Source organism: Oncorhynchus kisutch, linkage group LG15, assembly GCF_002021735.2.
Source record: "Oncorhynchus kisutch isolate 150728-3 linkage group LG15, Okis_V2, whole genome shotgun sequence".
In the NCBI taxonomy this organism is placed as follows: domain Eukaryota; kingdom Metazoa; phylum Chordata; class Actinopteri; order Salmoniformes; family Salmonidae; genus Oncorhynchus; species Oncorhynchus kisutch.
The window spans coordinates 17,672,599-17,685,442 of record NC_034188.2 but is presented as its reverse complement, the minus strand read 5'-3'; the positions used below and the strand labels follow the sequence as shown (position 1 = coordinate 17,685,442).

Sequence of the window (12,844 nt, the reverse complement as noted above, 5' to 3'; positions counted from 1 at the left end):
TGGCAACCACACTTGGGGTCAGCTTGGATACTGAGGACAAAACTTTGTAGGTCCCTTTTGGGTTTACCTAATGTGGCCCATGGAACAGCCCTTTATTAACCCTTATGGGCCCCACATGGAAATGTTGGCTGGGCTGGTTTTCAATTTAAAAAAGTTTTCATGAAGAAGGGCGTTTGTTTAGCTGCATTTAGTCATGGCTACCTTGTTTTGAGCCTGTTAAGTGTGTTTCTCATTGCTAGGTTTTATGGGTATTATGACTCAATAAAGCCAAACCTTGACTCAATAAAGCCAAACCCTTGACTTTCGCAATTGTGAAATACACGGTGTTGCTTACTGTACTTTAAATGTGCAAAAATGGAGTGGGACTTAAAAGTAAATAAACAACAGTAACATGTATGGTGCTGATTGATTGAAACTGAGTGATCGATCAGGTAAGGTATCTCTGTTCTCGTTTCTGACAATAGAGGGGAGTGTCCTTCATGTATATACCTGCAACTGGTTTTGCTGTAAACTGTAGGTAAATTCTTGCTCTGCCGCTATGCTGTTTCACAGTAGTTTGTATCGGTGGAGAACACTTCAGGGGATCATTTGGTCTCCGGATCGTCTGAGAAGACCAAAGAAAAGATCATACCTTTGATTTATAGGCTATTATGTGATTATATCAATTACGTTTTGGCAAGCTAATTTTTATATCAATTGGCACACACGATGGATACAAATCAAAGTCAACGCTTATATTAGCCTATAATAGTCATATGGAAAAACATTAGTTTCAAAGGGGAAAATCAAGGTAGGATGTGGTCAAATTTACTCATTTTGAAGTACTCAGATATGCCTAATAGACGATCAATGAATTTTGAATATCATATAATTTTTAGATATTTCATTATTGATAAGGAATCTATAGCCCTACTTTATTTTCCACTGTATATCCCAATACACATCACACTTTTTGTGCCATGTTTGTTACATACTCAGAAATGGCAGTGCTTGACTTGGGATTAAATAAGCGCAGGGGCTGTCTTTTTCCAAGTCGGTCCATTAGACTGTTCACCAAAATTCACAAATTACATTATGCTATAGAAACCTCTGATGGGTACATACACATTTTCCATGACTTAACCAAATTTTCATGACTATTATTATAGCCTACATGAAAAAGTAACCATTATTGACACTGAACGGCAGCTGTGTCTGATCCCATGTAGGCCTACCATCTCCTGCCATTGTGCCCTTTATCAAGGAACTTAAACCCCCAGAAAGTAGAACTGTACTGTTAGTCACACGTTATCAAGATGTGGTCAACCTTCCACCTGGAGAGAGCCTGTTTGTGCTTAGCTTTTGACCCAGCCCTGAAACACCCAAGTCTGCTTATCAAGGTCACGTTGAGCAGCTGATGTTTAGGCTACAATGTGGTTAGACCAGGGCTTGAACAAAAGCCTGCACACCCAGTAGCTATCCTGGAGGATGGTTGCCACCCTTGATATGCAATGTTACAGACTAGCGGCAAATAAACTTGAACAAAACGGAATCAGGAACCAGGAAATGAACGCCCTCTCTCCATTTCAGATCAATGCAGATCCCACCTTCATTCCGCTTTGATCAACTTTGTGAATTTGGGGCGGCGATAAACTACTTTGTTTTATAGAGGAGTCAGTACGCAATTTCCCATAAAATGTTGAGCCGGTGTTGTGCCGAAAGTCTCCCCCGTCAGAATTCTCCGCCCCTTCACGTCCTTCATTGCTGTGACTTGCTTGCTAGTTGATATTTCTGCTCTTCACTCCGTTGTCAGTTTAGCCTATATTTCACTGATCTTAGTAGCAGAAAGCAATTTATCTGCAGTTTTCGGTTTGGCTATTTGTTTCAAGTGTATGTGGCGGTTCTAGCTTGTATGGCGCCCTTGGTGACCCCCCCCTCAGCCCCCGGTTCCGGTGTTGTGCAGAAAAGCTCCCCCTTGCCAGAATCCCCCCAGTCTCGCGTGAACTCGCACGCACTCAATTCTTCATTGCTGCGACTTGCTTGCTTGTTGGGATTTCTGGCCTGCATTTCATTCTTTTTTTTATGTCGGTTTGATCGCGTGGAAGGCACTAGTAATGTCTGCAGTTTTCGGTTTGGCTATTTGTTTCAAGTGTATTAGTCGATAAATAAATCTCTTTGCCAAAATTCGTGAAATTAGAAGGGGGGAGGGTGTATTACATTAATTATTCATTTCGGCAAGAAAATAGCCTTGCCGAAATCCTCACCACTTCTAATTTCCTTAATTTTGTGGCTAGAGTCAAATACTTTCTGTGGCACACATCAGTCAAATACTTTCTATAGAACAAACTTCATGTCAGGATAGGCAACCGAAATGAATAATAATGTATGTGTGTTATATCAAACATAAAGGAGGGAGTCAAATGTAGGCAATAAACAGTTCAGAACTACTACTAGTCCAATAAGACATGGGAGAGGTGACGAATTTTGGCAAGGATATTTATTAATAGACTAATACACTTGAAACAAATAGCCAAACCGAAAACTGCACACATTAGTGCCTCGCCGCGATCAAACTGACATAAAAAATGAAATGAAACGCAGCCTAACGTGATCAGAAGTATCAACTAGCAAGCAAGTCGCGGCACAACACCAGCACCGCAAGATCCGCTACTGATTTTGTATTAGTCTATAAATAAATATCTTTGTCATAATTCGTCATCTCTCCCATGTCATATTCGGCGAGTAATTTTTTAAGTGTAAGGATAATAATTCAACCACAGTAGTTCTGAACTGTTTATTGCCAACATTTTACTCCCTCCTTTATGTTTAATATAACACACATACAGTTGAAGTAGGAAATTTACATAATCCTTAGCCAAATACATTTAAACTCAGTTTTTCACAATGCCTGACATTTAATCCTAGTAAAAAGTCCCTGTCTTAGGTCAGTTAGGATCACCACTATTTTAAGAATGTGAAATGTCAGAATAATAGTTGAGAGAATTATTTATTTCAGCTTTTATGTCTTTCATCACAGTGGGTCAGAAGTTTACATACACTCAATTAGTATTTGGTAGTATTGATTTTAAATTGTTTATCTCGGGTCAAATGTTTCGGGTAGCCTTCCACAAGCTTCCCACAGTACGCTGGGTGAATTTTGGCCCATTCCTCCTGACAGAGCTGGTGTAACTGAGTCAGGTTTGTAGGCCTCCTTGCTCGCACACGCTTTTCAGTTATGCCCACAAATGTTCCATAGAATTGAGGTCAGGGCTTTGTGGTGGCCACTCCAATACCTTGACTTTGTTGTCCTTAAGCCATTTTGACACAACTTTGGAAGTATGCTTGGGGTCATTGTCCATTTGGAAGACCCATTTGCGACCAAGCTTTAACTTCCTGACTGATGTCTTGAGATGTTGTTTCAATATATCCACATCATTTTCCAGCCTCATGATGCCATCTATTTTGTGAAGTGCATCAGTCCCTCCTGCAGCAAAGCACCCCCACAACATGATTCTGCCACCCCCACAACATGATTCTGCCACCCACGTGCTTCACGGTTGGGATGGTATTCTTCAGCTTGCAAGCTTCCCCCTTTTTCCTCCAACATAATGATGGTCATTATGGCCAAACAGTTATATTTTTGTTTCATCAGACCAAAGGACATTTCTCCAAAAAGTATGATTGTTGTCCCCATGTGCAGTTGCAAACCGTAGTCTGGCTTTTTTATGGATGTTTGGAGCAGTGGCTTCTTCCTTGCTGAGCTGCCTTTCAGGTTCTGTCGATTATAGGACTCATTTGACTTTTGTACCTGTTTCCTTCAGAATCTTCACAGGGTTCTTTGCTGTTGTTCTGGGATTGATTTGCACTTTTCGCACCAAAGTCTAGGATATTTTTTACCAGGGGTGACAGCTTTGAGATTGGCCTATAATTATTTAAAAGAGTTGGATCTTCCCCTTTTAAATGTGGTAGGACAAATGCTGATTTCCAGATCTTTGGAATTTCATTACATTCCAGGGTTAGATTGAACAGAGATGTAAATGGTTCAGCTATGAAATCAGCTACCAGATTTAAAAAGCAGGGATCCAAAAGATCAGGACCTGCAGGCTTTCTCTGATCTAAGGATTTCAGGGCTTTATGTACCACCTGCACTGAGAATGGCAAAAAGCTCAAAGTTTGACCAGCTCTCACTGGTTCACCCACACAGGGTTGTACAGAGACAGAGGACACTGAATCAAACAGCCTACCAGGTGATACAAAGTGCTCATTGAAACAATTCAGCATTGAACAAGTACACCTCCAATTGACTCAAATGATGTCAATTAGCCTATCAGAAGCTTCTAAAGCCATGACATCATTTTCTGACATTTTCCAAACTGTATAAAGGCACAGTCAACTTAGTGTATGTTAACTTCTGACCCACTGGAATTGTGATACAGTGAATTATAAGGGAAATAATCTGTCTGTAAACAATTTTTGGAAAAATTACTTGTGTCATGCACAAAGTAGATGTCCTAACCGACTTGCCAAAACTATAGTTTGTTAACAAGAAATTTGTGGAGTGGTTGAAAAACAAGTTTTAATGACTCCAACCTAAGTGTATGTAAACTTCCAACTTCATCTGTACATTAATTATTAATTTTGGTTACCTATCCTGACGTGAAGTTTGTTCTATAGAAAGTATTTGACTCTGATGTGTGTCACAGAAAGTATTTGACTCTAGTCACAAAATTAAGGAAATTAGGGGGGGGGGATTCTGGCAAGGGGGAGATTTTCGACAGGGGGGAGATTTTCGGCACAACACCTGTTCGGCGACCTGCCCAAGTCAAGCACTGATAAATTACTTAAAATAAGATGTATTCTTATCCGGTATTTGAAATTAAATATTTTCCGGTATTTTACATTAAAGCAATTGTCTGAGGGCGATGCTGGAACATCTGACATAAAAACAAATGAGGACTGTTGATGAAAAAGCTTTAAATAAAGGTCCAAATCCAGGCATGTCACATGATTGTCCAAAACACAGGGCTCTAGTCATTATTCTTAGTTAGTCATGTAGCTGTATTGATTTAAGTGACAAAAGATTGCAATAATAAAATCTCCCACCTCTCTCCTCCCTCACTCCCCTTATCATTCCTCCCTCTCTCTCCTTACATCTCTTCCCCATTTCTTCCCCACTCTTCTCCAAATGTATCCCGCCAGCTCTCCACTGCCTGCTCTCTCTCCCTTGCTCCTTCTCTTTCTGTAGTTAAATGGCGTGCTACCATTGGCGGTGGCGGCGTGTTCTCCTATGCCTGTGCTGTACTCCAGGTGTCCTGGTGGGATCTCTCTGTGTGTACATCACCCTGGCTGTGTGCTATGGTACTACCACCACCACAGGCCCAGGCGTTGCTGCCCCTATCCCACAAACTCCACCAGAGCGCTTCGTTGCACTGGGGTTAACCAGTAATGGCACCGTGGCCCCCCATCCCACCAGCTCCTTCTGGGACCCCAAGCCCCACGGAGGAGCCCTCTGGAACCTGCTCCAGTTACACATTGACCGCCAATACAACCCCATCCTGATGCCCAGCAGAGAGTACAATTACCATCTTGATACCAATAATAACAATAATAAAAACTATTTGCGGTTTTCCTTCCCCACCTTGAGTGCAGGGTTCTCTGAGATTGGGAACTTGACGTCTCAAATGGAGGATTTCCCGGAGCTGCCCCTGCAGATGCAGATGTTTGTGCGCTCTATGCACTTCAGGGACTACCCTGTCCTCATTGAGCCTGCTAGACTGTGTGGGCGTGGGCCAAGGAAGGGACAGGGGCCTCTCCTAGTGCTGGCCATTAAGACCAAGGATCTGAACTTTGAGAACCGTCAAGCCATCCGGCAGACATGGGGCCGGGCGGGATGGGTGGCAGGGGCGACAGGGAACGGCGGTGTGGTGCGGAGGGTCTTCCTCCTGGGGAAGAACCACGCAGAGCCCCGAGTAGACGTCAGCGAGCTGCTGCAGCTGGAGAACCGCCACTACGGGGACATCCTCCAGTGGGACTTCCACGACTCCTTCTTTAACCTCACCCTGAAGGACGTACTGCTGTGGGACTGGCTCTCCACCCGCTGCTCCATGGCACGCTTCGTCTTTAAAGGGGACGATGACGTCCTGTTGCGGACCCCTGCTCTCTTAGACTACCTCCGGGAGCAGACGATCCTGTCAGGTGCGCCTGGGTCAGAGTTTATGAAGGGATTCATGGTAGGGGATGTGATAGGAGCAGCCAGCCCCAACAGAGTCAACACTACCAAGTACTTTATTCCTGCTAGTTTCTATAATGGTCTGTACCCTCCGTACGGGGGTGGGGGAGGGGTGGTGTACTCAGGGGAGCTGGCCCTGAGGCTCAACCGTATTTCCCGGAGAGTTCACCTGTACCCCATTGATGATGTCTACGTGGGCATGTGCCTCCACAGGCTCGGGGTCCACCCCATCCACCACCCCGCCTTCCTCACCTTCGACTTCCCCAAGAAAGAGGGGGAAGAGCGGTGTGCGTACCACACTATCTTACTGGTACACAAACGCAGCCCTGCTCAGGTGATGAAGCTGTGGTCGGAGATAATGAGGAACCAGACAGAGTGCAACAGCACCATCCTGAGAACTGAGAAGGAGAACAAGAATACATTTCTGATAGATCCATTTAGTGTGAAAGACAACAAGGGACAGGAACTTCTGACGGATCCATGGGGTAGTTCTGAAAATTCAGCTCTATAGTGAGGTAATCACTGACTGATATGAAACTGACTTAAAGCTGCAATATGCAACTTTGTGAGTGACCAAATTCACAAATGTTAGCTATACGAGCTCAGGTGCATTCTGTTTCCAATGATTATCCTTGAGATGTTTCTACAACTTGATTGGAGTCCACCTGTGGTAAATTCAATTGATTGGACATGATTTGGAAAGGCACACACCTGTCAATATAAGGTCCCACAGTTGACAGTGCATGTCAGAGCAAAAACCAAGCCATGAGGTCGAAGGAATTGTCCGTAGAGCTCCAATACAGGATTGTGTCGAGGCACAGATCTGGGGAAGGGTACCAAAAAATGTCTGCAGCATTGAAGGTCCCCAAGAACACAGTGGCCTCCATCATTCTTTAAATGGAAGAAGTTTGGAACCACCAAGACTCTCCCTAGAGCTGGCCCGGCGGGAGAAGGGTCTAAGTCGGGGAGGTGACCAAGAACCTCATGGTCACTCTGACAGAGTTCGTCTGTGGAGATGTGAGGTTCCCTGGCTGGGACCGAGAGACTGAAAAACAGCTTCCGAGTAACCAGCTACCACCCGGTTACTCAACCCTGCACCTTATGTACATAGACATGGAATCACTGGTCCCTTTAATAATGGAACACTAGTCACTTTAATAATGTTTACATACCTCTTTACTCATTTCATATGTATATACTGTATTCTGCTGTATTTTAGTCAATGCCATTCAGACATTGCTCGTCCTAATATTTATATATTTCTTAATTCCATTCTTTTACTTTTAGATTGTGTGAATTGTTGTGAATTGTTAGATATTACTGCACTGTTGGAGCTAGGAACTCAAGCATTTCGCTACACCCGCAATAACATCTGCGAAATATGTAACCAATAATTATTATTATTATTTATTCATTTTTTTTCTATTGTGTTATTGACTGCATGTTTGTTTATTCCATGTGTAACTCTGTGTTGTTGTTTGTGTCGTACTTCTTTGCTTTATCTTGGCCAGGTCGCAGTTGTAAATGAGAACTTCTCAACTGGCCTACCTGGTGAAATATATATATATTTTTTTAAAGATGAGATTTTTTGAGGGAGAACCTTCCAGAAGGACAACCATCTCTACAGCACTCCACCAATCAGGCCTTTATGGTAGAGTGGCCAGACGGAAGCCACTCCTCAGTAAAAGGCACATAACAGCCCGCTTGGAGTTTGCCAAAATGACTCTCAGACCATGAGAAAAAAGATTCTCTGTTCTGATGAAACCACGATTGAACTCTGGCCTGATTGCCAAGCGTCACATCTGGAGGAAACCTGGCACCATCCCTACGGTGAAGCATTGTGCTGGCAGCATCATGCTGTGGGGATGCTTTTCAGTGGCATGGACTGGGAGACTAGTCTGGATCGAGGGTAAGATGAACGGAGTAAAGTACAGGGAGATCCTTGATGAAAACCTGCTCCAGAGCGCTCAGGACCTCAGACAGGGGCCTTCCAACAGGACAATGACCTTGGCACACAGCCAAGATAGTGCTGGAGTGGCATCGGGACAAGTCTCTGAATATCCTTGACTAGCCCAGCCAGAGCCCGGACTTGAACCCGATCAAACATCTCTGGAGAGACCTGAAAATAGCTGTGCAGCAACGCTCCCCATCCAACCTGACAGAGCTTGAGAGGATCTGCAGAGAAGAATGGACGAAACCTGTACATGTAATATCATTTTGGTTTTTGCTTTGTCATTATGGGGTTATTGTGTGTAGATTGATGAGGGGAAAATACTATTTAATCCATTTTAGAATAAGGCTGTAACGTAACAAAATGTGGAAAAATTCAAGGGGTCTGAATACTTTCCGAATACACTGTCATCGTCATTGAAAGCATGTTGGAAATTCTGAGGAAATGTTTATAGTAATCATTTTTTTATTATTATTTATCAGGAGGTGCTGCAGCACTCTTAGCACCCCGCGGCTCTGCTGCCACTTGACAATAGGGAAGAGGCAGGGCCTTCATAGGGAGCTATTCACTGACTGGCTATCCTATTATGTAAAACTGACATGATGGTGATTGTCTATAGAGAAGGTGTGCTGCCACTTGACAATGGAGAGGAGCATGAGAATGGGGAACAGTACCGATTTATTAATGTAAACCCATTATTACTGTAAACCCATTATTACTGTAAACCTATTATTACTGTAAACACAACGATGTGAGGAACCTGAGGAAATACTAGACTGGTTGTTTTAAAACGGACTCAAATGATAGATGGTGATGGAGAAAGGTATCCTTTCAGCTGAGAACTGCCCTGTAATAAGGCCCCACAGTGTGATAAACGTGAACCTACGTTTGACAGAAATACTGGATGTCGTTTGTTTTTACTGATGTTGAAGAAATGTTTGTTTGTGACGGCATGTAAGTATTTGATGAAGTATTAAACAGAATGACCTACTTGGTACACAGTCAATTGTGAAGGCCATATATTTCATACATTGCTCAACTGCCTCCTGTTTAACAGGTTTGGGTCCCATGCTGTGGGCAGGAATTGTCATGCTCAGTTTTTGGGCTCGGGGGCTAGTTATGAGCAAACTCAAAATCATGAGGTGCAACAAACATGTTAAGATGAATTACATTTGACTGATTTGACCACTGCCACTGCATAATGGCTGAGTTAGATCTGAGGTTTGGTTACCCGAAACCAACAGATGAGTAAGTAAATAAATGTGTAGGATTATTTGAAACAATTGTTTTTATATTTGAACAACAGCAGGACAAACAATAGTTTATCAAGTGTGGTGGCCTTGCAGTTACCATGGTAATGAAGGGCTGGCAAAATGGGGTTTACTGGTTTGTTACTTCTATAGGTGAAGCTACACTATATGTACTAAAGTATGTAGACACCCCTTCAAATTAGTGGATTCGGGTATTTCAGCCACACCCGTTGATGATAGGTGTATAAAATAGAGCACACAGCCATGCAATCTCCATAGACAAACATTGGCAGTAGAATGGCCGTACTGAAGAGCTCAGTGACTTTCAACGTGGCACCGTCATAGAATGCCACCTTTCCAACTAGTCAGTTGGTCAAATTTCTGTCCTGCTAGAGCTGCCCTGGTCAACTGTAAGTGCTGTTATTGTGAAGTGAAAATGTCTAGGAGCAACAACAGCTCAACAATACATTTATGTTGATAACGAGTTGATAACGTATTGTCGAAAGCACATAGACAATATTATGTACTGTGTTGATAGAGGAGTAGGCTAGTGTACAATAACGTCATTTGATCTGCTAGTATAATTTATTTCATGGATTAATTAAATTGTAAATGATAATATACACACATGGTGCTATATGATATATACATATTCTACATTGTAATACACTACTCCTACATGCCATTGTACTATAGGATATATACATATTCTACATTGTAATACACTACTCCTACATGCCATTGTACTATAGGATATATACATATTCTACATTGTAATACACTACTCCTACATGCCATTGTACTATAGGATATATACATATTCTACATTGTAATACACTACCCCCACATGCCATTGTGTGCTGGAGCTATAGGTTTATTTTTCCACTGTCACTAGGCCTACACATTCACACTCAAACTGAATTAAATTGAGAATGCAGAACTACTTTTCACTGAAGAAGGGAAAGGAGGTCCAACATACAACTTCGATCGATGACCTAAAATCATGCCTGACAAGACCAATGAAATCAGAAGCGGTATCCTAATATAGTGTGGATACAGGACTACCCTGTTCTACAATAATGCAGCTCTATGTGCTTTTATTATTTATCTCATTGATAAAGGAAATTGGAAATGTGGATGGGTACTCTACTTCATTCAATGATTAAGGTATTGTATAAGGTAGATACAGGAGTAGCCTATAGTCCACAATAATAATGTAATTGAATGTGCTATAGAATAATTTATTTAATTGATGAATTAAATTGTAAATGGGGATGGGTAGGTAACTTCATTCAGTGAATATCTCTGGGAGTATGTTAATGAAGGGTTTTTCTTCTGTTGAACTATGGCAAGGTCAAACTAATTTCAAAATGTATTTATTTTAGTCAAGAGTTGATGAGCCACAGCAACCAATCAGCATCACTGTAGGTGTTCTACCCACAACTCACACTGCTCTCCCTCCACAAACAACCACATCCTCTTCTCCTGTTCCATTCATTTGCCTCTGTGCCCATCACATTATATAGCACCTGATGTGGTGGAAGTTGTCGAACCAGATCTGAACAAGGACCACCTGTTCATTTATTTTCTGGCCTTCCCAAGAGATAAATAAGAAATGTATTTGTAATAATATTAAATATAATTGCATGTATTTCTATTATCAATCAAGGTGAGACTGAACATGGACAGGGCGCAGGAGTTTCTCTCACAACTTATCTCTATCTTTTCCAGGGACCATTCCTTACCTCCCTTATCAACTCCACTGACATAAAAAATTAGGCAGGTATCCTTTCTTTTCTGTCTGCCATTAACATTATTGCATGTCTAATCAAACATTTAAATGAAATCATTCAATAACTGTATTTTTACATACCTGATAATCTTTTAACCTGTGTGTTTGCTCGTTTACGTCTGTCTCCTTCCCGGTTCCCTTTACTCTGCTCCTGTTCTCCAGGACCTAGGGGTTCTGCCTAACACCCAGACATGGATCCATCGGATATCCTCCATTACCAACCACCCTCCAACTCTTCATTACATCAGCTACTGTTATTGTCATGTTGTCATTATCCGCTAAGAAAGAGCAAGAAAACTATCATACTGGGCACATAATGTGAGAGGCACAGATTAGCTAAAAACACTAGCCCTGCAAACACTCAGAACAAAGAGAACAAAAATGCCTGGACTTTGCAGTTTCCCTCTTCGAGTCCACCTTCCGGACTGAATACCTTGTGAAAACAAGTGGCAGGCAGATCATCCCATCCACACAGCACCCACCTCCTCTTTGTTCCACACACCAGAATTCAGTATTTCAGTCTGATTGCCATGTGAGTACAAACATATCAGAAAGTAAATTGACACACATGTACCAAAGAAATATCAAAGTTTATGTATTTAAATCCTAAATATTGCCAGATTGGTTTTCACAGCTGTTTCATAAATTGTTCATTATTGTGAATTGTAACGCATCCCTTGACGGTGTTTGTTAGTTCAACATTATTCATTGTTGTATCATAAGACATGAAATAGATATATTTAACCACAAGGGTGTACTAATGAGCTATGATACAAATCAATCACAATAGAGGACTACTGAAAGAATACTATTTCAGTGTAGATAAAGGAAGGCCTGTTTAAAATGAAAACATGCCAGACAAGGCAGTGTATGAATCAAAGGTATTTGCATATGAATGGAGTGTAAATTAGCTGACTTTGTGATCTGTAAGGTAAGTAAAAATTGTATTTAATTTATTTGTATTTTAATCCCAGCCCCCAAAGGAGGCCTTTTGCCTTTTGGTAGGCCGTCGATGTAAATAACAATTTGTTCTTGCCTAGTTAAATAAAGGTCAAATAAAATGTTTTAATAAACAACATTAATGTGTGGGGGGGGGGATTTAAAATTATATTTTTACCCTGATGCCTGTTTATTCATGAAAAGCAGAAGATGGTAAATAACATTAATCACAATGGTTAGCCTATACATACAGCCTAAATGATAATAAATATGACGTGGGGAAAAGTCAGGCTTTTTTGGACAAATCCAGATTAAAAATAAACTCAGCAAAGAAAGAAACGTCCCTTTTTCAGGACCATCTTTCAAAGGTAATTTGTAAAAATCCAAATAACTTCACAGATCTTCATTGTAAAGGGTTTAAACACTGTTTCTCATGCTTGTTCAATGAACCATAAACAATTAATGAACATGCACCTGTGGAACGGTCATTAAGACACTAACAGCTTACAGAAGGTAGGCAATTCAGATCACAGTTATGAAAACTTAGGACACTAAAGAGGCCTTTCTACTGACTCTGAAAAACGGCAAAAGAAAGATGCCCAGGGTCCCTGCTCATCTGCGTGAACGTGCCTTAGGCTTGCTGCAAGGAGGCATGAGAACTGCAGATGTGGCCAGGGCAATAAATTGCAATGTCCGTACTGTGA

At 41.7% G+C, this 12,844-nt stretch overlaps 1 protein-coding gene across 1 annotated transcript; it reads left to right on the top strand.

Annotated features, from left to right (window-relative positions):
- The first annotated feature begins 308 nt into the window (after nt 1-308).
- Nucleotides 309-6,906, top strand: LOC109879812 (N-acetyllactosaminide beta-1,3-N-acetylglucosaminyltransferase 2-like). The gene is made up of 2 exons (XM_020471979.2): nt 309-431; nt 5,179-6,906. The coding sequence occupies exon 2, from the start codon at nt 5,229-5,231 to the stop codon at nt 6,717-6,719; it is 1,491 nt and encodes a 496-aa protein (XP_020327568.1). The 5' UTR covers nt 309-431; nt 5,179-5,228; the 3' UTR covers nt 6,720-6,906.
- Nucleotides 6,907-12,844: the final 5,938 nt, after the last annotated feature.